The 26,041-nt window shown below is 53.3% G+C and overlaps 7 protein-coding genes and 1 non-coding gene across 8 annotated transcripts; 5 read left to right on the plus strand and 3 right to left on the minus strand.

Annotated features, from left to right (window-relative positions):
- Positions 1-172: 172 nt before the first annotated feature.
- On the minus strand, positions 173-291 carry J4E82_009992. The gene has a single exon. It is a non-coding gene; the product is annotated as a tRNA-Lys (tRNA).
- A 1,136-nt stretch (positions 292-1,427) lies between these two features.
- Positions 1,428-2,708, plus strand: J4E82_009993 (uncharacterized protein; the record flags this gene model as incomplete). Its single annotated transcript, XM_051736210.1, has 1 exon — positions 1,428-2,708. The coding sequence occupies one exon, from the start codon at positions 1,428-1,430 to the stop codon at positions 2,706-2,708; it is 1,281 nt and encodes a 426-aa protein (XP_051584005.1).
- An 889-nt stretch (positions 2,709-3,597) lies between these two features.
- J4E82_009994 (uncharacterized protein) lies at positions 3,598-7,012 on the minus strand (the record flags this gene model as incomplete). Its single annotated transcript, XM_051736211.1, has 2 exons — positions 3,598-6,727; positions 6,777-7,012. The coding sequence occupies 2 exons, from the start codon at positions 7,010-7,012 to the stop codon at positions 3,598-3,600; spliced, it is 3,366 nt and encodes a 1,121-aa protein (XP_051584006.1).
- A 1,630-nt stretch (positions 7,013-8,642) lies between these two features.
- On the plus strand, positions 8,643-10,847 carry J4E82_009995 (uncharacterized protein; the record flags this gene model as incomplete). Its single annotated transcript, XM_051736212.1, has 1 exon — positions 8,643-10,847. One exon carries the CDS (start codon positions 8,643-8,645, stop codon positions 10,845-10,847), a length of 2,205 nt encoding a protein of 734 aa, XP_051584007.1.
- A 423-nt stretch (positions 10,848-11,270) lies between these two features.
- On the plus strand, positions 11,271-11,944 carry J4E82_009996 (uncharacterized protein; the record flags this gene model as incomplete). The annotated part of the gene is made up of 2 exons (XM_051736213.1): positions 11,271-11,279; positions 11,552-11,944. The coding sequence occupies 2 exons, from the start codon at positions 11,271-11,273 to the stop codon at positions 11,942-11,944; spliced, it is 402 nt and encodes a 133-aa protein (XP_051584008.1).
- Positions 11,945-15,300: 3,356 nt separating this feature from the next.
- Positions 15,301-16,958, plus strand: J4E82_009997 (uncharacterized protein; the record flags this gene model as incomplete). Its single annotated transcript, XM_051736214.1, has 2 exons — positions 15,301-15,871; positions 15,925-16,958. 2 exons carry the CDS (start codon positions 15,301-15,303, stop codon positions 16,956-16,958), a joined length of 1,605 nt encoding a protein of 534 aa, XP_051584009.1.
- Positions 16,959-19,655: 2,697 nt separating this feature from the next.
- J4E82_009998 (uncharacterized protein) lies at positions 19,656-22,352 on the minus strand (the record flags this gene model as incomplete). Its single annotated transcript, XM_051736215.1, has 1 exon — positions 19,656-22,352. The coding sequence occupies one exon, from the start codon at positions 22,350-22,352 to the stop codon at positions 19,656-19,658; it is 2,697 nt and encodes an 898-aa protein (XP_051584010.1).
- Positions 22,353-22,552: 200 nt separating this feature from the next.
- J4E82_009999 (uncharacterized protein) lies at positions 22,553-24,525 on the plus strand (the record flags this gene model as incomplete). The annotated part of the gene is made up of 3 exons (XM_051736216.1): positions 22,553-22,969; positions 23,153-23,606; positions 23,657-24,525. The coding sequence occupies 3 exons, from the start codon at positions 22,553-22,555 to the stop codon at positions 24,523-24,525; spliced, it is 1,740 nt and encodes a 579-aa protein (XP_051584011.1).
- Positions 24,526-26,041: the final 1,516 nt, after the last annotated feature.

Raw genomic sequence — 26,041 nt, forward strand, 5'->3', positions numbered from 1 at the left:
TTGGTTACAACGATAACTCTTTTCCACCTGATCATTCCATACGATACCTCACGGACTACCGCTTTAGTCTACCTCGCCTTAGTACGGACCGAGCCTAGAGAAGTATAGCCTAACCCCGTGTAACAAAGAAGTATTGTGAAGAATAGATACAGCACAGATTGCAAAAAGGATTTGGATATGGCGAGACTCGAACTCGCATCTCCTCACGAACGAGGCCGTTGCCTCACCTGCGACTTCTCCTGTATACTTACAGAAGAAGGGTGGCGTCTTGACCGTTTAGACCACATACCCTTTGATTGACATCCGTTACAGGCAGGACCTTTTATACAGCTACAAAATCCCAAGGTTCAAAATAGAGAAACACGGTATAGATTGTATAGGTTGCGTTTATGAAGTTTCACCCATCTTCTGCATAATAGTCGTATCCAGAGCTCAACACAGATGACAATGTGATAATGAGAAGCCATATAGCCGTCTTCCTTCTGAACCGGTGCTCTTTACGAGAGTCCTCACTAACTCTTTCCAATTGAAAGAAATAACCATATTCTCCAAGTCGAGCTCAAACAAGAATCCCCTCTCACTGTTATCCGCAAGACTAGTATCGACAGCGTCTGCAAGCCTCATACAGAACAATAGTTTCAAACAGCTCTCACTCTCACCTCGATAGGTTGAATATACCTCCATCTGCGTGTTGGGGCGATCGCACAGCCACTGCTCCTTGGATTGCTTCAGTAATTGTCGAACATGATGCCGAATGATATAGAGCTGCATTTGGTCCGTAGGTAAAGAGTTTAGATGATCATTGAACGCAAGTTATGTCGAAATAGAAACGTCGGTGATCTGGCGAATATCTCATGAAGGTGGCACGACGACAGTCTATATTTCTGTTCCGATACTCGATAGACAAGCGTAGGTGGGTCGTGAGGAAGGTGCTTCTGATGTAAATCTCGACGCCGGTTCTGAGAGAGTGAGAGACGGGACGGCAGCCATTCCAGAGATGGTATGGGTCTTTGGAGTATGAGAAAATAGTAGCCCATATTTCTGGGGGTAGGTAACCCATCGTATGTGTAGAATAGGGTAGAGATCCGTTGCGAGCAACGTGGTTACAGTAAGGTCAATGAAACAGTCGGTATACCGCAAACACTACAGTAAGCGCATATGATACGGTTCGTGACGGTGAAAGGGAACAACGTTATTGATTGCAAACATATCATGTATCCAGTAGAGGTGAGCAAGACCAGAGTGGATTATCCTGTAGCTGTTACGTAAGCAGACCCTGGAGACTAGCGCGTGGAGCTCATAGTCGTGTTGCGCGACGGTTGTACAGCTACCATCACTCTTGTAGCCTTGCCATACACCGACCTTCTCGCGCCTGACCTCCTGCTTTATAGTGAGCCACGAATAACTTTGGGCTCCGCTTTCCCAAGATGCCGGCCACGGTCCAACCATCGCACGCGCCGCCACCGCAGATCCCAGGCTTCCAGATCCCGAACGACGAGGCGCATTCACTCAAACAAACTGTTGCCGAACTCCTCGAACGCGAAAACCTGCGCTTCCCCGGAGCGCAACCCGTCTCATTCGCACGCGAACATGTTACTGAGCTTCAGCGCAACGAATACTTCATGTGCGAGAAGACGGACGGCTTGCGCTGCCTCCTCTTCTTACACTGGCGGGAAGGACCAACTGGCGCTTTCGAGCCTGTGACCTTTCTGATCGACAGGAAGAACAACTACTACAACGTCGAGCCTCCCTTTCGGATACGTCATTATCTGCACCCCAACGAACCCGAGCCCTTCTTGTTCGGCACCATCCTCGATGGCGAGCTGGTTCACGATCAATACCCGGGCGAGCCTGCGCCGCGCCTCAACTTCTACGTTTTCGACTGTCTGGCGGTGGATGGCACAAACGTGACGGGCAGGACACTGGACAAGCGGTTGGGTCGATTACACGATTGGGTCATCAAACCATACGAGGCCAACTTGACGAGGACCTTTGGAAAGAACATCACGCCAGCCGACCTCAAGCCGTTCGCTCTCAAGGGGAAGAAGACCTACTCTGCGTATAAGCTCGAGGACATGTTCAGCAATATCCTTCCAAACCTCAGACACGGCAATGACGGCCTGATCTTCACCTGCGTGTCTACGCCCTACCAGTTTGGTACCGATAGGCATATCCTCAAGTGGAAGCCTCCCCACGAGAACACCATCGACTTCAAGCTCCGCCTTGGCGAATTTCCACTCATGGACCCACAAGACGGTGAAGATGGCCCCATTACCGACTACGACGCAATGCCCAGCCCCATTCAATTGCTCGTTCAGCACAACTCGAACCACTACGAGGTGTTCGCCACCCTGTCTCTCACTCCAGCCGAGTGGGAGACCCTCAAATCGCTCAATCAACGTCTCGACGGTCGTATAATAGAATGTTACCGTACAGAACGCGGGCAATGGAAATACAAGGCGGAGGCAGATGGTACACCACGCTGGCGAGACGACAAAAAGGACGCGAACCATATCAGCACAGTTAACAGCGTGCTGGCTAGTATCGAGGCTCCTGTAACCGAGATGGATTTATTGGCCAACGCAGAAAATATCAAGCGGGAAACTTACCGCCTGCAAGGCAAGCTGGACCAATACCGACCTCCCCAGGACGGTGAGCGTGAGGCCAAAAAGCGGAAATATAGCGACTCAGGCTTGAACGGCCAATGATGGATGGAGTTTGTTTTTGATTCTTAACCACGAGGCTTTCTGGTGTACCATTAGCGTATCGTCGTTATTTCGATATAGGCGTTTATCACGGGGTTCTGGCGCGTTCAGGCAGTCTATGATACCCACGCTCAATTCATATAGATGGGGCGGCTCAAATCGACTTTTGTTGCTCCTATTACTACTTTCCTTGGTCTCCTTCCGCCACAGGCGTCCGACATCTCGCGGCGCATACCAACCTTAATTAGCAGGAGTCAAGGACAGGGTGAATCGACTCATCTTTAAGTGGTATTTGGTCATGCACGTAGATTGTTGCAGTATTGAGATGACGATTGATATAGTAAAAAGACCTCAATTCTATCTAGCTCACAGGCTCGAGCTCGGTCTGTTTTCCATACAGGACAGGGAAGAAAAGAGGTGTCCAATATCCCATTCCCAGATCATGCCATGTAGTGGTACTTTTGCATCGCATATATCATTCCACCTGAACACTCATATGCGCGTTTATATCGATACAATGATCATCCGATCGATCGACAGAGCCCATAAGGTAAGCCCTCCACTCGGAACCGACATACAAGAACGTTGCTCAAAGTACGCCCCAAAACACCAAGCAATGGCTAAGCGAGTGACGAGACAAACGACATGGGGCCAATAGTAACATGTCTGATTGAGTACATAGAGATGAAATTCGTAAAGTCCTAAGACGCAAGGAGAAACATTGGGAAGGATGGTGTCTGTCTCTTTGCATAATGCTCGCTAGCAGATGCGTGTAGGTGAAGATCCGAATCATATACAAGAAGATAGTGCTGCTTTTCCTGGCAACACCACAGAATCTAAGAAAAGATGAGAATCTAAACCCTCAGGCGAGGCAATTATCTCTAAAGAGATGTTAACGGCGAACGCTGTTCGCAGGGGACGCATTTCTGCTTACTCTGCCACGTCGCTGATTGCCTCCAGCGGCCTGTTGGTGCTGGGGTGGCATATACATGCCGTATGGTGGGTACATGCCTGGCATGCCCTGGCCGGCAAGGTTGGCGGGCTGCATCATCGGTGATCCGTTGAAGCTACCGGGACCTGCAACGGGCGAGGCGTTGCGATAAGCATCCATACCCGGAACTGGGCCTTGGAAACCGTTCATCTGAGGATAGAACTGACCCTGTCGGGCCAAGAGCTGCTGGTATTGCATCTGCTGCTGGTTGTTCATAGCCTGCATGTTTGGCATGTACATGGGTCCACCACCCATTGGGTACTGCTCGAAACCGTTGGACTCCATGCTTGCTGTGCGCTGAAGTGCGACAGGGTCGTAGCCAGGAGCCGCTCCTTGATAGAAGTTTCCAGGGTTCGGAGGTCCAGACGCAATGCTATCCTTAGATGCTGGTCGAGTTGCGGAATGTTCACGATGACCAGGGCCGCCACGAGTGGAGAGACCAACTTCATCCATAAGTCGCTTGTAGCCTTGTTGGGGCTGCGCCTTGATGCGCAGCAGCACATTGCGCACATTCTGTACCACGTCCGCCCGAATCTGCTCATCGAAGAACGGAGTGGTCAGCACCTTGAAGATCAAAGTGGCACCGCAGTTTTGGTCGGCCAAGATGCTTTCCAACACCTGGTCATTGGGAGAGAAGAACAATGCTTGCAGGATAGTATCGCGGGCCTCTGGTTCGTTGCGTTGGTTGATTATCTTCAACACGGTGAGATATGCAACCTTGTGTGTGCAGAGGTGAACAATGTGTGGGACCAAACGAGGAGCCAACACGGTACGTCTCCTTGGGAAGGTGCAAGTGTCGAGGAACCAAGTCAGGAGCAAAGCACCGTTCGCGTTGGTCGCAAGCTGGACGCTGTGGAGAGCAATCGCAGCAGCTACCATGCGCTGCTGATCCTTGGTAGCATAGTGGCTCTCCAAGCAAGCTCGCATGGCACGGGCACCGAATCGGCCCTGAGCGAGATCCCAAAGTCTGCCCAACATGACCTCGAAGATGAAGTCGTTGAACTTCTGGTACTTAAGACAGCCTTGCATAACGTAGTTACCGAACTGGTCGAGGAAGAGCGCCATGGCATATGGCTGAACAGCATCCACGACCATCTTCTGCATAGTCTCGGACTTGGAGACATCGATGATCTTCTGGGCAGCCCACGTTCCGTTCTTGTGCACACCAATCTTAGCAAGATGGGGAGCGATCTCGCGAAGCATGGCTTCCTTGGTAGGCTCCTCGCAGAACTCGAACAGCTTCTGCACCACAGTGTTACCGAGGTAGTCGGAGGACAGCTCTGCGATTTCGGGGAGCATGGCCATGGCGATGTTCTCAATGTCCTCCTTTGAACAGGACCCGTTATCGATGCGCTTGCGGATCTCTCGCAGTCTGGGAGCATCGTGGATGCGAGTGTGGCTTGGCTCCTCAACAGACGGGATCTCGTCGACATAGTTGTTGAATTGTACAGCCTTCTCAACCTTGTTAGTGATCCGTGACTGTTCATCGTCCGTGGCGCCCAACTCCTTCACGATCTGGATAATGTCGGTGCGGATGTCGCTGAGCTCCGGGGTTGTCAAAGGAACGTTTGCGGGGATGCTGTTCATCTTGGTAGCAGTGGCAGAGCCAGCCGCGCCCTCAGCCTGAGCCTTTGACATTGGGTCAGGGCTCGGTGAAGGGAACAGACCGTTGTGACCAGGGGTGGCCGCTGCACTTGGGATCTTAGCGTAGCCAATGCGGACGGGACCAGCACCTGGGAAGATCTCCTTTCCGTTCAGAGTCGACTTCGCTTGAATGGCGCTCTCGAGGTTCTCGTAGTTGACAAAACCGCAGTTCTTGTGGGTAAGCACTCGGGTAGACTCGATACCACCGTACTGGGCGAAGATAACTTGGAGCGATGAAACCGTGGTTGATGAAGGGATGTTGCCAAGCCATAGTGATCGAGTAGGTCCTTCCAAAGTTCCATCATCACCCAGGTTGTTACCTGGCAAGTGAAGCTTCTTGACAGCTTCAGTAAGATTGTACTCGGCGTCCTCAGTTAGGTCACCAGATCCCATGCCATTGTCGAACCGTCCCATAGCGGGCAGGTAGTTGCGCATCATGCCCCGCGAAGGAGCATCTAGCACACCAGCAGTACGGGCTCGCGGACGCGCGTTGGAAGCGAGATTTGCGAATGCTTGCACTTCAAGGTTGTGCTGTCGGACAGCTTCGTGGATGAGAAGAGCATTGGCCTCTGCAGGGGTTATGGCACCGCTGTACCCACCATACTGGTCCTCCTCGTCCTCGGCATACTTCTCCTTGGCATTGACAGAGTAGGATCGGAAGCGGTTTGCGCTGTTCGAGTTCTGGCTGTTGGCATTCCTCTGGCTCTCGAGGAGGAGCTCAATATCGGACGGAGCCAAGGTTGCTCGCGCAGGCTGGGGCGTATCGACTAAACCAAGGTAGTCAAGAGTTTTGACATCAGTGTCGGCAAGCGAATCACGCGAGAAGGAAGACCTAGGCGAGCCAGGCCCGTTGGAGGGTACAGAGGCAATGCTGTGAAGTGTGCTGCTGCGGTCACGGCCGCTTGACCAGCCATTGGAGAAGATGGGATTACCAAAGGCAGAGTTGGAGGGAGGCAAGTAAGCACCCGGTCGTTGGGGCATTGAGCCAGCACGGAGACGCGAGAGCAGTGCGGACTTGGCAGCAGCGTTTGTGGATCCGAGAGCACTGAAGCTCGAGCTGTCGGTCGGTGTACCTGGGCCGGGCTTGAAAGGGCTTGTGGAGGGCGTTGGTCGCGAGCTCTTGGGGAGCAGAGAGGTGCCGGACATGAGGCCGGGAGGGGCAGCGGAGGGGGAGAAGCGTGAGGGCAGAGTGCCAGCGCGGGCACGGCGACCCGAGGCGGGTGCAGCTTGTGTCGTCTCTGGCATGGCGTTGTTGAAGTCTGGGAAGCTCAAGTTCTCGCTGTTGGGGGATTCTGGGATAGTCTCACGCAGCGGCGTCGAGTTGCCGCTGGTAGGAGGTCCCCACATTTGCGGAGTTAGGCCCTCCTGTGCCTGAATCTCGCGTGCACTGTCAGGGTGTTAGCTCGAGTCGAGACTTGTTTCAGGGTGCGACATACCGTTTGGAAAATAGTCGGCCGCCATAGTCATGCGAGGGGGAGCCATTGCCGAGCCTCGCACCCGCAGCGGCGGCACCCAGTGGGTTGGCGGCATTGCCATAGGAGCGGAGAGAGCCGCTGTTGGGGGGCTCGACAGGCGAGGTGTTGCCGGTGGAGGAGCCCGAGTGTGGCGGCTGGGGCAGCTGGGGGATGTAGTTGAGGTTGATGTGGTGTTCGGGGCGGTTGGTGGGAGCCATTATGGATTACAGACCCTGTGGTGACCTGGGTAGTCTATACGGGAAGAATAGTCGTGGTGACTCGGTTACCAAAGCCAGGGTAATGGTGCGAAGGAGGGTTGGTGCCGGCCAAAGGAATGTGAGGCGGAGAGGATTATTGCCAGCAAGACCGGGCTCAGCGCAGCGCAGCCTGTGTGTACGGTGGAGACGACGACACCCGTTGGATCCAGTCCGGATGCGATGGTGGAGCTTCAGACGGCGGGCTGTTTGCCGACAAGGAGTGACGGAGGATTGGCGGTGGTCGATTATGGACCTGTACAGCGGCAGGCGGGCGGAATAGACAGATCACCGGAGTGCCTGGAGAACAGAAGTAATAGGATTAAGCGGACGATGGCCGATTAAGCATCCGAGCTCGGGACGAGGCCGATACAGCTAGTTGTCGCAGGAGGGGAGGGGGAGAGGGCGATGGAGCGATGGAGCGATGCGCAACAGAACAGAGGGAGTGGTGAGGTTCGCTTGATAGAAATGGGGAGCCACCAGGAACACGAGGGAAACTAGCTCAATTGGGAGGGCTGCCAGAACAAGCACGTTACAGGTTACGGGCACGATCTACGCGGTCGGCTACGGTTGCGGGCGGGCTGTCCAACGTCGAGTGAGGGTTTCTATTGCACGGCAGCTGCGCATTGCTTTTGTAGAGATTCAGGGGCTCGCAACTCGTCGACTACCAGTCCTGCAATTGTGTCCTTGGTCGGTGGCCGCGGGACGAGGGCAGCGCATGCCCGCTACCGTCTGAAACACAGAGGCGCGTCGAGAAAGTCCGTTACTCCAGAATCTGACGTGGACACTGTGTGCCTCTGGCCGCTTTGGGGCTGTGATTGGCCTGCTGCTGCTAAACATGGATTAACGTGCACCTGGGGTCCTGCATGCCGACCGACGGCCTATCAAACTTTGTCCTCGACCAAGCTGCAGCAGTGCCTCTCTCTCTACCGTCTCTACACAGCAATCTGCATTGCGCCCGCTCAATTGCAACTAGAGTATGGAATACATCACATCACTATAGCCTGCAAAGCATGTCCACGCAATCGAAACAAGCTCTCTTCTAGAAAACATGCACGTCAGACCACTGCGGATATGCCTTTGTCCTGCATGTCCTGCAAGTAGACAGCCTGACAGGCCATGTAGACCCAAAGAGCTTTAGTGAGGCGTTGACATGACATGGTGCGGTACCTTGGAACGACGTTTATCAATCATAAGCACGCTATGTTTCAGGTCTCATGGATCGTGCCAAGTCTTTCCCGCTGACTTGGCGACGTCTCAATCGCCCGTCGCGTCATTCGCAGGCGCGTGCTCTCGATCCATCGCCGACGACTGCATGCAATTCAAGACACAGTACAATCACGTCGCTTGAAACAACCCACCAAACCCGCATAATACCGCAACGCCAGACCGCCCCGCCGCCCTGCAGTCCATGCTGGATAGTCGTTCACCCCACAGTTGGAGCGCATAATCCGTGTCTCATGGAAGTCTTCTGGAAATCCGCACCACACCCTTGATCGCTGCCGTCCGACTCGCTTTGCCTCAGGCTCCATCCGCCTCGTCTGCACCTTCCGCGCCTGCCTCCGCGCCTGCCCTCCAATCTCTCTCGACCACCATGTCCGAGGAGCCACCTCAGATAGTCATGGAAGATGCCCCGCCCTCTCCTCACGATGACGAGTCCGAGGCATCCCAAGATGAGAGCGAAGAGGAAGCGCCCGCAGAGCTCATGGTCAAGACCAGAGCCCGGCGATCCAATGCCGGCAACCGCATGGCCAACCTGCTCGCCAATGCGGCCGAGGAGGAGGAGGAATGGGGTGAGGAGTGGGAGGAAGCTCCAAACGAGGAGGAGTTTCAGGGCGATGCTGTCAATGAGCAGGAAGACTACAACATGGATTCGTCATCATCAGACGAGGATGACGATGGCGCCGATGACGACGATGCGGGCGAAAAGGAATTGCGCAAGGCAGAGCGACAAGAGCGGAACAAGAAGCGCAAAGCCGCCACAAACCCCTTCACTGCACGAGTCGCCGCCGTGACACGCAAGAAAGTCAAACTCGATCTCCCGCGTGCACAATCACCCACGCTCGCCCCTCCGCGCCCCAAGAAGAAGTCTGAGAGGGCATCATGGCTGCCTACCGAAGAGGATGGCCCGGTGCGCATGTCGATGCGAAAACAGACGGTAGCCAACAAGGACGCCACACTGGCCAAGCTGAAGGAAAAGGACCGGAGGCGCGATGACACCCTGGCCATGATGAAGGCCGCAGAGGCGCGGAAGGAAAAGTCCAAGGAGAAGCCATTGACGCAGGCCGAACGGCTTGCTGAGGCTGCCCGAAATGAGCGCATCAACAAGAAGACTCTACATAGATGGGAAGAGGCAGAAGAAGCCAGGGCAGCAGAGAGGCAGGCGAAGATTGACGCCCTGAAGAACCGGCAAATCGACGGGCCCTTTTACCGATACTACAGCGGTCCGGGCATCTGGGTCGACGACAAGCTCAAGTACACAGGCAAGGATGCGCCAAGTCTGGAGCATCTCGAAGAAAAGCTCAACAAGGAAATTACGGCTGCGGAGGCGCCAACGACACAGCCAGAGTCGACAAACTTTCCGGTACAAGCGCCTGAAATTCATGCGGATGAGCAACCATCATTTCCGTCTCTGGATCCATTCAGTAGCTCATCACAGATACCTTCGATACCAGCAACGATGCCACCACAACAAGATAGTTCACATCAACCATGGTCAGCAGCAGCATCACAAGGCGGTGACGTTTTCATGGGCTCGTTTGGCATGCAACACCCTAGCACTGTCATGTTCGCACCTCCGAATCAAGATTCGTTTCTCTTTGGCATCGACCAATACGCTCAGAACCCGCAATCCCAGTCCATGCATGGCGACGAACTTCCTCCTTTTCCCTTTACGGAAGCTTCTCCCTTCCAGAACCAATATGCGACCTCACAAGCAACTCTCTCCCAACAACTACACCCATCTCTCAGCGATCATTCTCTACTTCAGCAGAACGGCGATCCAGCAATAGGGACCCAAGCCCTCATTGCACAATTCCAAAAACCAGCCTTACCTCCTCAGCCACCACGACGCAAAGTCATACGTCGAGCTCTCCGCAATCTACTAATCCTGTCAAACTTTCCCAACCTTGACGCGCCACAAACAACATCATCGCGAGCCAGAACAGCAGCCTCACTCCTCAAGGAAAAGGACAGGTCAGCCTTGGTGCAACTCTATGCTGCGCTGTTCAACTGGACTCCTGCCGAAGCTACAGACTACATACAAAAGACGCTCATCGCGCCACCGAAGCCACCACGGAAGAACGCTGCGCCAAAAGCCGAGCCAGAAATCGTGCTCAAACCAGGACAAAAGCTCTGTCCCATTACCAACACAATCGCCAGATACCGCGACCCCGAAACAGGTATTGCGTATCGTGATGCACGCGCTTTCGGTGTGTTAAGAGGTGTGGTAGGAGGCGGTTTCGTGTGGAGTGGTGATTTGGGATGCTACGTAGGAGGTCGGGCGAGACCACTAGAAAGTATGGGAGGCAAAGGGTTTTTGGGTATGCCACCAGCAAAGAACGTGCCGAGACGATTCTGGGAAATGTCAAGTCCATCAAGAAAGGTCATGGCGCCACCCCCGCCCACGCCTACTCCAGCAACAAAGCTGCAGACGCCAGTCCAGGAACAAGTGCAGAGTGTGGAACAGTCAACGCCGGTGGGACAAACACATGGAGATACCATTGTTGTTGCTACACCGTCTGTGGGTGGGAAACAAAGTTCTGCGCCTGTCAAGGCGGAGTCTGCTACTGGGTCGTGAAAGCTGGATCCGTAGATACCATTCTTCTCTGTAACAACACGCACGATATCCATATAACATCAATAATATCATTCTGACACTCCTGGTATCCATCACGTTACATAACCACTTATCAGGGTCTTCCCGAGAGATTGTTGAAATCACTGCTCTTGCCCTACGACTCAAAAACGCTGAAGATCCTAGCGGTATTATCTACAATGTTACTGATACCGCCTTTCTTACCGACCTTTGGTATATGTCAACTATCATCAAATCAGTTCCCACGGTGTTCAACTGTTTACAGCATAGTGCAAACAAACTAGAAGTGGAAGTGAATAGTGAGAGTGAAGGCGGTTTATGATTAGATCGGAGGGCCACACCGGTACCATCTCTTCACTGACTACTACTACGCTACGGACTGCTTACCCCAGATCACCGTCCTGAATGCACACCGTAAGTGTCCTTGTATGTAAGTGAGACATATACTAACTTTATGCGCTTACATATAGACTCGGCGTCGCAATACACATACACGGCACTGATCTCATCACCCAAAGCTTGCCCATATCCAGGAAAAGCGTTCCTGTCAAATCAGAACATTCGCAATCGATCGATTTGGCACCCCGATACATCATCAAGACGTCTGCGCACGCCAGTACAACGAGAGAATCCATCCATCGCCCCTCCCGTAAGCCGCGTGTTTTACCCAACTACCCACGATGAAGTATATTCACGCTATCATACTCACACTCATCCTTGTCGCCTTCTTCTGCTGTTTCTTCGGCTACTGTCTGATGAGGAGCTGTCGGAGGGCCGTTGATCTGGAGTTCCAAGAAATAAACTACATGAGAGATGTTGAGGCGCAGGCTGGAGGAAGCGTTAGTGGAGGAGCGAGGAGCAAGGATGGTAGTAAGACGAGGAGTAAAAGTGGAGGAGCAAAGAGTGCAGGAGCAAAGAGCGAAAACGGACAAGGCAGCAAAGCGACGAAGAGTGCTGGGAGTGGAGGTGGAGCAGCGAAGAGCAACGCCGGTGGTGATGTTGCAGGATGGAACGCTGGTGGAGGTGGAGGAGCTCCGTGGGACGCCACGCCTGCGGGAGACAGTGGTGTCAAATGGTAAAAATGGCTGAGACAAAAGGAAGCATATTCATGAGTAGTTTGGAGATATGGAAGAGGAAAACAACTACGGAGACGGAAGACGACTCAACGATACTGCCTGTAAACTATCATAACCATGATATGATCGAGGCGCCTGGGGAAGTCGTGCACCGTGTAACGTCTAATGCGAGCACGAGCGTCTAGAAGACGTTGTACAAGTTTGTCCCTCGAGCATGTACCGCACTTGATATTAAGTTCTCGGGAGCCTTTCTCCCTCGATGCTAGATGGGAAAACAAGCGCTGAGTATCGAGCCATTGAAACTTAACTTACCAAAATCATTTGTTTTGGCGTGTGTTGCTACTGCGTTGGTGTGTTCGATGGTTGGATGCTATATTGCACAACGTACCGGATGTTTGCTGCATCGTTGGTCCTCGACAAACTTACTACAGCCTAGCTAAACGACAGCAGATATCTATCTGGTTGACAGTTGCTCCAATACAACTGTCTTCCTACTCCCCACCTTTGTTGGCGTTTGAATGCTCTTGCCCTGCTTCAATCCTGTTCCTTTATTGCCCGTCATGGCAGCAACCAACCTCATCATCGCGCTTGTTTTCGCAGGCGCCTTCGGCGCAGCCTTGATCTACGTCGCCCTTTGGTTCATTCATCGCTACATCCATCAGAGCTGCTGTGAAATTGAGCATTGGTGTCACACACTCTTTTCAAGCCAAGCAAGGCCACCGCCATGTGTACACATCGGAAAAGGGGAGCAGCGAGAGCCGCCGAGGCACCAGTCGAGATCCACGAAGAGGGAGAGAGAAAGACCTGAGGGATCGCAGACCAGGAAGTACTACGAGCACCGAGATGGAGAGAGCCACGCTGCTCGTAATGCGGATGCAGGCTGGGCGAGGCCGATGCTACAATTCAATAGCTCTACGCAGCCACAGCAGCAACAGTCATACGGACAGTTATACTATCCTTCGCTCGAACAGAAACAGTGGCCTAGTGTGAACCAAGTCGATTACCCGTCGCGAATACAGCAACAGATCCCAGTGCCATGGCAGACTCAAGGGGTGGCTCATATGCCACCTTTCGCTATGCCTACAGCGGTACCGCAACAACTGTTTCCGCAAATGACGGCAAGGATGCCTGAACCTCAGCACCCAACTCAGTATCCGCCTCAGTGTCAACCCCGAGAGCAACCTAACTATCGACAGACCTACACGGAGACGATGAGTTCGGATATACCCAAAGCCAGCCAGCCCCGGACCCCTCCAGTGAAGCCGAAGTCTGCCGCTAGACGTGCACGTCGAGTCGAGAGAGTAGATTTTATCCACATTTGTGATGAGTATCCACCTATCGTGTTGGAGGCGCTGAAGAAGGCAGCCCCTCAGTCATCGTCATCGTCCTCATCAAGCTCCAGTGACACATCGGGCACCACGCAAGAAGTTCCACGGGTATCGATACCGCGAGCGACGCCTGGTTTCGCGGACACGTTGCCGTTCGAGTTCCCGCAATATCCGCATACGGCAACGAGAGCTTGGAATACTCCTAGATCATATCCTCGACAATGGAATCGCGACACGATGGGGGTTGATGGGCCGGATACTTCAGCCAGGTACGCACCTTTTACGCCGATGAGCGGGTATGCAGCGAGGCCATTGGGGTTGTACACGAATAGGAGGCGTTTAGCACCGAGTAATGCTCACCCTTATTCCGCTGCTCGTTCGTAGACTGGAGGTTACTGTTCATGAAATGTATGCTGACATTTGTTGTAGAGTCTAGCGTTGCGAGGTCTCGCTCGTACGAGCGGTGGAGACAGCGGACGACAAGTCCGAGAGACAGCGGACCAAGGAAGGACCAACCTGGAGGAGAAGCACATGCTGTGAGAAGAACGAACACGAAGCTAAACGAAGACACACGCCAGGGGAACGAGAGGGAACGGGTCGTTACTAGTGTCCGAGATGAGTTCGGCGGACGGTACGATCGACAGCCCGAGCAGAAGCCAGGCAAGGAACGTTCACCAACAACACAAGAGGTTCCACGCTACTCTCCGATGCCTATTCCAGTAGTCGAAGAACCATCTACGCCAACGTCGGTAGGCCACACAAGTATACCGAAGGTACCGTCGGCTTCCGGCAACGCTGCTGGACCGAGAACTAGCTCAACGCCACTATCTCCTATTTCACAAATCCGAAATCCACTCAAGTTGCCTAGATCATCCGTATCAAGTCTGAACAAGGGCGAGTAGTGGTAGATGCAACGGGGGAACTGAGGATAGTCTTGCGAGGGTAACGTGCGTAAAGGATCACAGCAAGGGTTGTTGTGCGGGCACTGTCCTCCTGCAAGACGGCATGGAACAACCAATAGTTGGAAGTGTTGTAATCAAATGCGTAGCTTGACGAGGCTGTGATGAGATGTGACATGTATACTGCGTGCAAGCCCCAAAGATTACGGTAGAACCTATTGTTAGCATGACAAGTCCGCGTAACCTGGGAATGGCATAAGCCAGTGGTTTGAGGTGTGTGGAGTGATGTCAGGCAGTGCAGGTGTAGATACGCATTCGTATATGGATACGCCAAGTACGCGTCCTAGAGCGATGGAAAACTCCGCGCGATCTCGGTAGATGTGTCTTCGCTTACTGAATCGATTGCCAATGCAATGACCGAAGACCAAGAGGCCGAGATACAGGCCAAGGACCCATGTGCAGATTCTGATGGCGGGCAATGACGGACCACAACCGGTAGAAGCTTCAGCTGAATAGGCTCATGGTGCGAATTTGAGGCGTTACTGGCGAAGGATGCATCTCGGTCCCGAGGTGAGGTCAGCTGGGAGCGGGAAGAAGTTGGGCGCGCGCGATGCTCTGTTTAGGGGGCGTGGTGCGAGTGGGCAGTCTGGAGCGTTGGGAAACAGCGCCTTGTCAGATCAGCCCGCCGTAACTCCAACGACGCATTCGAAACGGCTATCCCGCTGTCGCGACGTGCTATTCGCGACTATTGTGTGGATGCCGGGGCTATGTCAAAGGTTAAAAGGTTATCCACAACTAGGTTCGTCGGCGGCGAGTGGTGCACGTTCACGCTGCTCTACTCGGCTGGGTGCTGGACCCTGGCATGAGGGAGACCCCAACCAGGCCGTGAATTGCGCGTCGTGCGTGCGTCCCCAAGATCGGAGCATGGCAGCTGCTGGACAACATTGCGCCGTACACCCACCACCCTCCCGCCTTCCCACCTTGTGACTCTGCGAGCTACAATACCACACTCCTTTCTGCGGTTGTACTTAACATTGCTGCACGCCTCCACCCAACGCCTGTACTCGCTCGCTCTCGCTTGATGGCGGACCCGAGTAACTAGGCCCCTTTCACTCACCAAGGAATCCTTCCGATGCTTAAACAATCCCGCCAGCCCATACACGAGTATGAGCTGGTTCCACGCGAATCTCTCGATGGCGACGACGAACAGCTTGTTGGCCAGCAGCCAGGCGCCTCAGGTTCGTCGCGACACTCGTGGCTGCACCGTCTGAGCAGCCGCTTCAATGCTGTCAACAAGCTCTCTGATCGCGCTGTATACGCTCACTACGTCACACCGCGCCGCCGGAAACGGTCTATATTGCGGCTGGTCTATTGGACTCTGTTCTCTGTGCCTTACATCCTCATAGTCCTAGTGCTGGTCGCCGGCATCTTCTTCCCGAGTTACACAGTCAGGCCTCCACACTACGAGGAACTGCGCAAGCGAGCCACTACCACGGGGCGCGCAAACCCCTACAACGAGAAGATCTTCATAGCCGCCTCGCTTGCCGAGACCAAGGGCGACTTGACGTCTGGCGCATGGGGAAGGGAGGTCTTGGAGCTGGTAGAGCTGCTGGGACAGGAGAATGTGCACCTGAGCATATATGAAGACAATCCCGATCCAGTGACGAAACAGTCGTTAATCTCCTTCCGCGAACAGGTCAAATGTGAGGAGCTCCGCCCCCTGTCCGAGACTGAAGACGACTAACCACCCAGCCAGGCAACTCCACCATTGTATCCGAAGATCTTGATCTCGCTACCCTTCCCCACATTACGCTACCCAACGGCGACAAACGCCTCAAGCGCATCGCCTTCCTTGCCGAGGTGCGCAACCGAGCCCTTGCCCCGATCGACAAACACGGCGTCAAGTTTGACAAGGTCCTGTACTTGAACGACGTCAACTTCGATCCCGTTGAAGCTGCCCAACTCCTCTTCGCAACCAACATCGACTCGACCGGACGTGCCGACTATGCAGCGGCATGCGCTGTCGACCACATCATGCCCTTCAAGTTCTACGACCGCTTCGCCACGCGCGATTTCGACGGCATGATAACTGGCTTGCCCTTCTTCCCGTGGTTCACCAGCGCGGGAACAGGGACCAGCAGGGCCGATGTGCTCGCAGGGAAAGATGCGGTGCGGGTGAGGAGTTGCTGGGGCGGAATGGTGGCTTTTGAAGCCAAGTGGTTCCAGGAGGGGACCGGAGCACAGCCAGAACCCGCAAACCCACAGAACGGGACGCCTAATCACAGCATCTTCCCACTTCGGTTTAGACACGACAACGAAACGTTCTGGGAAGCGTCCGAGTGCTGTCTGATCAACGCAGATCTCCAGTACCGAATGTCTGGGAAAGGCCGGCCTGCGGAATCTAGGATATACATGAACCCGTTCGTTCGGGTAGCATATGACGAGAAGACCCTGAGCTGGCTCTCTTTTATTCGTCGCCCGGAGAAGCTCTACGCTCCAATCCACGACATTCTCAACTACTTCGTTGGCTTCCCTGAGAAGAAGGCGCGCTTCGCTGAAGAGCCTGGTGAGCTCGTAACAGAAAAGGTCTGGATCTACGACCATCCGGCTGCAGCTTTTGCACAAAACGCCACCGAAGCCGATCTTGAAGGTCACTATGAGGAGCAAACACGGAGAGCGGCACCTGGTGGTTACTGTTCATCGCCCAACCTCCTTGTCATCAATGAGAAGCCCGAACACGGCTCTGGTGCGTGGAGCAAGATCTTTGTTCCAAGGCCCCCCAAGTACTGATTGCTCGACACACGACCACTGACGACGACTTTTCTTTCACACATACTTTGGAACCTCAAAAATTTTCTTTGTAATGCATAGCGGGATGTTTGGGAAATACGGCGTTTCTAGCTCTTTGAGCTTTTCTAGAATTTCTACATCATGGTCATCAACAAGCCTCGATTGAGGAGCATTGCCCTCAACTTCACAGCGCAGGTACATTAGGGACACTTCAGGAGTTATTTTTGGGACTACCAGTTTAATGCGTGTCCGTCGACAAGGTGCTGGTGTTGTCTTCTTTCATCTAGTTTCAACTTTGATATCAGAGCTAGAGTAGCCTCGAGATTCATCAGTCATACAATGTCAGATGTCACACTTCAAGTGTCTTGTCTTCCTTTCACCGCCTCCGTGTTTTGGCACTAGTGACACTGCTCATGTGCCCTCTCTCCTCAAAAAGCAAAAGACGAACGGTCTCTTGGTCGAGTTGAGATTCTTTTTGACATCCCCAGGCGATGCTTTGAAGTGCTCCCGTTTCCTCTTGACGTCTGATATTGTGACTGCCATCCGACGTGAGGCGAGCCGCGAGGCCCTGCCACCTGAGTTTCGGCCAATGACGACACGTGTGTATCAGTTAGCCTTATCGCCAAGCCGCTAAACCCGAAGATTTCCTTGAATGCAAGATACGCGCTAGGGGGGACAACACGGTGCGAAGAAGACGCCTCATCTGACCGGGTCCTTATTGTATATACAAACTTCATCATCTCTTATCGCCTGCCGCCCGCTCTCTAGAACGATTTGATCGCCTTTGCATTTCCGCGACTATCCCCTGCTCGCGAGGACAGGAAGCTTGGCACAACGACGTCATCAAAGGAACGTACCTGCAGGCAGATATGGTTCTCGATAATGACACGCGTGGGTGGATAATGACCGCGGTCAGCGGCATAGGTACGTTTGCGCGGGCAACTGCATAAGACTCAGATGAAGCGGGCGGGCTAACGCGTAAACAGCATGCACATTTGGAGGTAAGATTATCCCCACGGTAGACTGAATCTGCCGGTTTCGGAGAACTTCACCAAGTCCAGAAACTAAAGACGGCTAGCATCGATAATATGCGTCGACCTCATCGTACGATATTTCCCCGGCAAGAAGAACTTCAAGATTGAAGAAAGTAATGCATTCTTGTCGACGGGATTGAGTCTGTCCTTTGGTGTCATGGTGCGTACCATCATTGTCATACAGTTTCCAGCATTTACTGACTTAATTTCAAGATATTCTCGTCGTTATATAGCATGCTTCCCTCGGCAAAAGACTATTTGAAGAAGGGAGGCATGTCACCACGAAATGCGATATTAACATTAATTGGTTGCTTCCTGATTGGTGCTCTTGGCATCTCAGTTCTTTCCGGAATACTGCACCAGTATATTCCACACTCCGTCGTGGACTGCGACGACAAGCATGGTGACGAAGAGCAAGGGAAAGGTCATGACCACCACTCGCATTCTCATCCACCAATGCAGGAGCAACAGCCCAGTCTTCCGCAAGCCCATAGACATGACGAGCAACCCTCATACGGAACTAACAGCGATAACTCGAAAGCCGCTCTATCCCGGAGACCATCGCTGCACAAGTCGCTGTCATCCAAAGTATCTCAACTAGTCATTGGCGCCGAGAAGCCATGTGACGATACGGATAGTGGACAATGTTATGGCGACCTGTGTGAAGTCCGGCCTGCACGCTTGCAATCGAGAAAGTCCTTAGGAAGCTTGACAACTGCACGGCCATCAGGAATGAGCAGGAGCCAAACGTCACAAGGACCGCATGAACGTCGAGCAATTTTGGAAGATGTTGACGAAACAACACCCTTAGTACCTGCACGGTCTGGGCCAGCTACAATGGAAAGCTCCTTTGCAAGTCTGCCGCCTTCTAATGGTCACGCAACATCCAGTCTAACACACGAAATTCAACCACTACAAAAACACAGCCGCTCATCCTCGAATACCTCATCGCACACTGATCACCATCATCATCACGACCACGACGAGCATGACGAGGCGCAACAACATCATCACCACGTGCCAACGAACGCTTTCCTCTCTCTCGGTCTGCAAACAAGCACAGCAATTGCTCTGCACAAGATTCCAGAAGGCTTCATCACGTACGCTACGAACCACGCCAACCCGACATTGGGCTTCTCCATTTTCCTTGCATTGTTTATCCATAACATCACCGAAGGATTCGCGCTAGCACTACCTCTCTACCTGGCGATCGGCTCGCGCTGGAAAGCGATGCTAATCTCGGCTATCCTAGGAGGCGTCAGTCAGCCGCTAGGCGCAGGTGTAGCAGCAATATGGTTCAAGATTCAAGGCAGAGGCCGACAGGATGGTACAGATGAGGGAATGGACACTATCTATGGATGCATGTTTGCTGTCACGGCAGGTATCATGGCTATGGTATCACTGCAACTCTTGGGAGAGAGTCTAGATATGACAAATTCTCGGCGTCTATGCTTTGTTTCTGCATTTGCGGGTATGGGGATCTTGGGACTGAGCAGTGCACTCACGGCGTAGACATACATGGTTTTGCATTTCGACACCAAAGTGCTAGCAGTGACGCTGTAGACGAAGAACATATCTTGCTTACGTAGCATTGAGATCTATCAGTTTGGAGTGAACGTATACAATATATGTTACATCATCTAATCATACAGTACATATCTCTTTAAAACTCGCGCAAAGCATCAAGCACCTCCTTCTGCCTCTGCGTTCCCATCTTCTCGAATCCATCCACACTCATCACAAACGTGCCTCTTCCACCTGTCAGAGCCCTAAGTTGGTTCAAATAACCAACCATCTCCTTCAACGGTACTCTTGCCACAATCTGCCTTTGACTATCACTCAATCCGCTTCCCATCTCCCCCGTTCCCGATGCAAAAGGATCCGGAGGGGTATAGATGAGCGCAGGATCAATACGCGGCAGCGCCTCTTCGTCGCCATTTGTTGTCGTGGAACTCATCGAATCATCCGACCCATCAAGTGACAAGATCTGACCACCGCGTGAAGAAGAGATATCTTGTACCACAGCGCCCATATTGTTCTCGTTCACGAAAATGGTCACGTTCATAACAGGTTCCATGAGCGTTGCTGGTGCGGCATCGCAGGCGTGTCTCAGACTAGTTGATACTGCAGCGCGGGTAGCCATGGAAATCGCTGTTGGTGATGTTTCGGGGAAAAGATGGGATTTCGCGTCGAGAGTTAAAGTTACGCGGGCGTTGGCTACGGGAAAGCCGTTGAAGGGACCACGGGCGAGAGCTGCGCTTGCACCGGCTTGGAGAGAGTGTAAGATGCCTGGTAGGGAGAGATGGGGTGGGATGTGTGTTTTGTGGCTAGCGGAGTCGGAGGTGGAGAGATCAGGATGGGTTATGTGGAGGGTGTTGTTATCAGGGAGATTGTAGATAGTTTCGAAGGGATTGTCCTGCATTTTCCTTTCTCGTTCTTGTTGCTGGGGTGGACTAAGGGGAATGAGATTACCGTCTTCTGCGGACTCGACGGAGGCGGTAATGCTGGCTTTCGTTTGTTTCCCTGCGACAAGCTTGTCGAGAGTGTATGTAAACGGTTCCGTAGCTGTCATCGTTGTGATCGTTTCTCTGTATCCAATTTCAATTTTTCCAATCCGCGCTTTGGCTTTGAAGTCATTGAGGAGCCTGTCTCGAGCAATTTCGAGATGGAGATCGCCCATGCCTGCTAGATGCGTCTGGCCAGACTCCTCATCGACGGAAAGATGGAGACTAGGGTCTTCTCGCAGCAGGATAGCGAGGCTCTCTCGGACATGCTTTTGTTCACTGAGACTGTTCGGTTCGATACTCGTGAAGAAGACTGGTGGTGGGACGGCGATGGGTCGGAGTTGTAGAGTGTCCAGACCACCCGACGGTGTTCCCTTCATCTGAAGACCACGGTATACAATTAGTGTATCTCCGGTTCTAGCATGTTTCAATCCGGTGATGACACCAATTTGGCCGGCACCAATGCTGTCTACCTCGACGGCATCGTTTGCGTACATCTTGAGGAGTCGAGGCGCGCGTTCTGCGAGGGATAGGTTCGTATTGTAGAGGGTGGCACCCCGGTCAATGGAGCCTGAGTAGACACGCACGTAAACCAAAACGCCGCGTTTCGCGTCGTTGACCACTTTGAAGGCGAGAGCACATGCGTTGAGGTTCTTGACTTCTGCGACAGCTAGTTCGCCATCGCTTTTCGGCTGTTTCTTTGATGGCTTCGTCGTTCTCGTTGGTGTTGCTGCGGCAGCATTAAGAAGGGTGGCGAGGGTGCTGCTTTGATTGGAGATGCTGATTTCAGGATCGGGGCGTTCCAGTGGAGACGGGAGGAGATCGACGACCGAGTCAAGTAGCGGTTGGACACCAATGTTGCGGAATGAAGCACCAGCGAAGACCGGTATGACTTTCTGCGGTGCTTGTAGTACGACTCGGCGTAACGACTGCATGATTTGTAGTCCAGATATAGCCAAATGATCTTCATCGTGTTCCAGAAAATGCTCAACCATAACATCGTCATGCTCGCTCAAAATCTCAACAAGTGCTACTCTCGCCTTCTTGATCTCCTCTGCGAACTTTTCGTCGGTCTTGCTCAGCTCCTCCAGCCCAAAAGCCTGGATATCCCTTCCATCGCCACCCGCTTGCCAGAGCATACCACGTAGATTGACGGCATCACCAACTCCAACAAAATCGCCGTTGCCGTTCTTCCACCATGGTATTTGACACACAGCTGGCCATCCATGTAACCTAACACCTATTTCTTTGACAGTGCGTGAGAAGGCAGCACCTACGCGGTCCAACTTATTGACAAAGATGATTCTGGGAATATGGTACGTTCCAGCTTGCGTCCATACCTTCTCTGTCTGCGCTTCAACGCCAGCAACTCCATCAAGGATGCATACAGCACCGTCCAAGACACGGAGCGAACGCAACACTTCAAAAGTAAAATCTGCATGGCCGGGTGTATCGATCAGATTGATGTTGTGGGAACTTGAAGATTGTGGAACATTGTCGAACGAAGCTGGTAGCTGCGGTGGAGGTGGTGGAGTCTGGGTACTTGGTGGTAGCGGAGGCCAGTGGAATGTTATCGCTGCAGATTGAATGGTGATGCCGCGTGCTCGTTCAGCCGGGAGGAAGTCGGTTACTGTTGAGCCTTCGTCAACATTTCCTATTCGCCTCGTCACACCACTATAGTAGAGCATCCGCTCAGTGGTAGTCGTCTTTCCTGCATCGATATGGGCGATGATGCCTATGTTGCGGGTTGCCTTGGAAAGTAAATCATGTTGAGGCTGTGTCGACAGCAACCGCCGTGGAGTCTTCACATGGTGTCGCAAGACTCGACGGATAGACGTAACCCATCCGACCCTCATGCCCGAGACTGCTTGCTGCGATGCTGATGCGCTGAGACGATGGTGTTTGTCCGGCGCACGTGATGTCAAGAGGGTCAACGTTCGCGCCTTGCCTAGCTCGGCTAATTCCAGGGTTGGCCAGGGCACTCGCCCAGCGACATCATCGCATCACTCGACAGCTAGTTGCAGCTGTCCAGAGCTTCAATTAACCACCACACGCCATGGATTATAGCGCCCACGACCCGGATCACCCCGGCGGCCGCGACCCATGGGCATCTTCGCCTCAGGCCAACCGAACGTCCTTTGGCCAACCGTCAGCCAACGATATCCCCTCATCCCCGCTGCCTCCGCAGGCTTCCCCGTACCATGAAGGTGGTGAACAGTATGGCTACATGGGCGACCAAGATGCGCAAAGTCGGCCAGGCACAGCGCCAGAGAACGGCGACCATCTACAGCAGCCTCAGCAGCCGGGTCAAGATGCGCCGAGGTCACCGCATGCACAGCAAGGTCAGCAACAGCCGCAGAGGTACCACGGGAATAGGCCGCAGCGACAGCAGCAACACTACAAGCTTCAGGCCAAGGTCACGGGACTCGAGAGGAATAGCAAGAAGGACCCCATACTGCGGTTCGATGTTTACGTACGTCTAGATGACATCGATATACCCGGGCTAGGGTTGCGCGACATAGTGGATATTGAGGGATGGATTAAGGTAGACATGTGGTCTCTAGACGTCTTTGTCGGGCTGTATAGCTACCTCCGATCCTGCTCATACCACTTGCGCCTGGCTCTCAAATCACTTGCCATGCTGACTTGTCTCTAGACGAACCTACCCAAGTTTCGAACGACCCAATTCCGCGATGTCCGACGTCTACACTCCGAATTCATAAAGCTAGGCGAGCACCTCATCTCAGCTTGTCCCGAAGCCATCGTGCCTGCAGTACCGCCAGCGACCACCTCGGCCGGCGCAGGCACCGACGAAGATGAGGCACGCTTGAAGACGTCGCTACAACGGTGGTTGAACATTGTGTGTAGCAATGACATCCTGATACGCGACGAAGAAATGGTCTTCTTCGTTGAGAGCGATTTCGGATACAGTCCTGTCGTACGGAGGAAACAACCCGCCACTGGTGTGCGCCGTAAGATGATCAAGCAATTTGCGCCGCCGCCAGATGACACCCCAGAACTTGCTGCAGCACGACCAATTGTGAAAGCTTTCTACCTGGGTACAATGGAGGCTGAGCAGAAGCTGGAGAAGGTTGTAAAGCACAGGAGAAGTAGGCATACCCACAGGTAGACTCATGGATGCTGGGCTAACATACTCCAGATCTGGGTGTCGCAGAATCCGACCTCGGTGCCAAGTTTGCGGCGCTACACGTCCAGGAGACGCACGTTGGTCTCTCACATGCATACAAGAAGCTTGGAAAAGTCATTCAGGCCACCGGCGATTACCACGCAGCTCAGGGTACTGCTGAAGCTACAACTCTTGGTGACCCTCTACAGTACCACAGCAGCGACGCCTTCATCGCGAAGGAAACCCTCACGAATCGACATATCCTTTTACGCGAGCTGCTCCAGGCACAGTCCGCGACAAAGTCCAAACTGTCTGCGGCTGACAGGTTGAAAGCCAGCTCTAGTGTAAAACGGGACAAAGTCGATGAGGCTATCGCAGCTCTAGATGAAGCACGAAGTCACGAACAGTACCTCACGACGAAAGCTCAGCGCGTTACCGCCAACCTCCTCCAAGAGCAGCGTAAGTGGTTCAACAGAACCACACAGGACATGAGGCAGGCAATTCGCGAATATGTCGTACGAGAGATTGAGGCTGAGCGCCGTACGCTTGCCACATTAGAATCTGTACGGCCAGACATTCGAGCTATCGATGGTAGTGGTGGCCTTTCTCGACTAGGACGCGAAGCACACCCAGCTCAGCGCCGTGTTTCCATGGCCAGTTCGCAAGGTCCCAAGGGCGATGCATGGTCTGGCGTACCACGGCGACCAGGTGATGGTCTCAACCGTAGCATGAGTGGCAGCATCGTTGCTCCGTTACCCGAGGTCGATGAGAATGCGGAAGAGTCAGTGGGCGGCAGGAAGCGTGCGACAAGCAAAGCAGGCAGCCAGAAGGGGCTCGAAGAAGATGACGATCGCATCGACGCAAAGAATGCTGCAAGTAGACTGGCCACTACGACGTTCTAGGAGCAACTTCGTCTGGTAGGTTGAAGTGTATTGGGCAAGGCATGGCGGATCGCATTCTTGAGGAGCGACTGCAGGATACCACTCGACATTTGTATTACACCCCATACGAGCCCACCTCTAACTGTTTCTCAATGTTGCGTGGCATCTGCTATGCTCGTCCGCGGACGTGAAAGCAGAGGCCGCACCTTCCGTAAAAAGATGCGATGAGTCGGCGTCGGACTAGCGCTAATAAATGATCGTTGTTCTGTCTACATCACAACGTCCTTGTCGTCTTGTCTCATCGTCATAACCATTTTTCAGTCTCTGGGCACGCGCGTTTGTTTGTCGTCTACTCATCAACCACGCGCATCCACAACCAATTCAACATGGATTGCTCCGACTTTTCGAAGATCATGCAGCCCCGATCTACCACATATGCATCGGGGCATATTGCCTGCATCAGTACGTGGCTGCAATATTGCACTTGATTGACTCCCGGTACCGGGACCTGCCTCGGCTTTTGACATCTGCTACGGCAGTGAAGGCTGCAATCCAGATTGGCGGACGTGGCAGCTGCACACTATCCTAGTGACAATCACGGTTCCAGAGTGCATCAGTTGATCAAAGAGCTTTTCGTGCCAACCTGGACCGCAATCAATACAGCGTGGCAATGGATATTACAAAGTGTGGGGTTGCATATTGCATTTCGACCATCTGGACGGATGGCGGCAGTCCTTTGCGCTAACACCATTTCGAGCCCACGCCGCCTGACTGACAAGCGCACCTGGGTCTGCGCCATCCTTCCAGAACCGTGCCACGGCGCCAGCCGTTTTGTACCATTCTTGCACGGCGTCAGCTACTCCGACGCGGCTTCTCTTGGGCCTTGCCTAGCTGGGAGGCCTTAACAAGAGGCGGAAGACACATCAAACTGATCCTAAATGCTCCACGTCTTGCAACAGCAGCGACCATTTTCGTAGTCTATAAAGTCATAGACGTCCGGAGACTTGATTCCCCGCAGAATGCGACACAACAATCCTGGGACCACTTCCTGTTGTGGGGCGCGAGACAAGGGTTGAGGATTGCACCTAACCTTGGAAGAGTACGCGCGCCTATTCCGTGACGACGACCATCATGTTATTTATACCCAGCAAGCATCCCTTCAGCCTACGGATGGAGTGCTCGCTGTGCCACCAGTGCACAGTAGTGTCGAGCAATATCTTGATAAGCATCCTAAACATCGTGGCATGTTGATCGTCACGAAGGGGAGCCTTTCACAGTGGTCAATGATTTGACTCTTTCACAGACTGAGGGACTAGAATATTCGCAAAATCGTATACAGTAGACAAAGAGCTCAGCAGGCTCACACTGATAGAACGTCTCCCTCGAGATGACTACGTAGAGTCAACACGACTCCGCAGAGCCCAAGAGTGTCAATATCCAGCGGCACGGCGGGTTGGACGGGAGCAGGGTGAGCAGCCACACCATCTGACCGTAAGCGAGACGTCAACCGCCAGCAGCTCCGTGCGGCCCTGCGTTC

The sequence above is a fragment of the Alternaria postmessia genome (assembly GCF_024291825.1).
Source record: "Alternaria postmessia strain BMP 2775 chromosome Unknown scaffold_108, whole genome shotgun sequence".
Taxonomy (NCBI): Eukaryota; Fungi; Ascomycota; class Dothideomycetes; order Pleosporales; family Pleosporaceae; genus Alternaria; species Alternaria postmessia.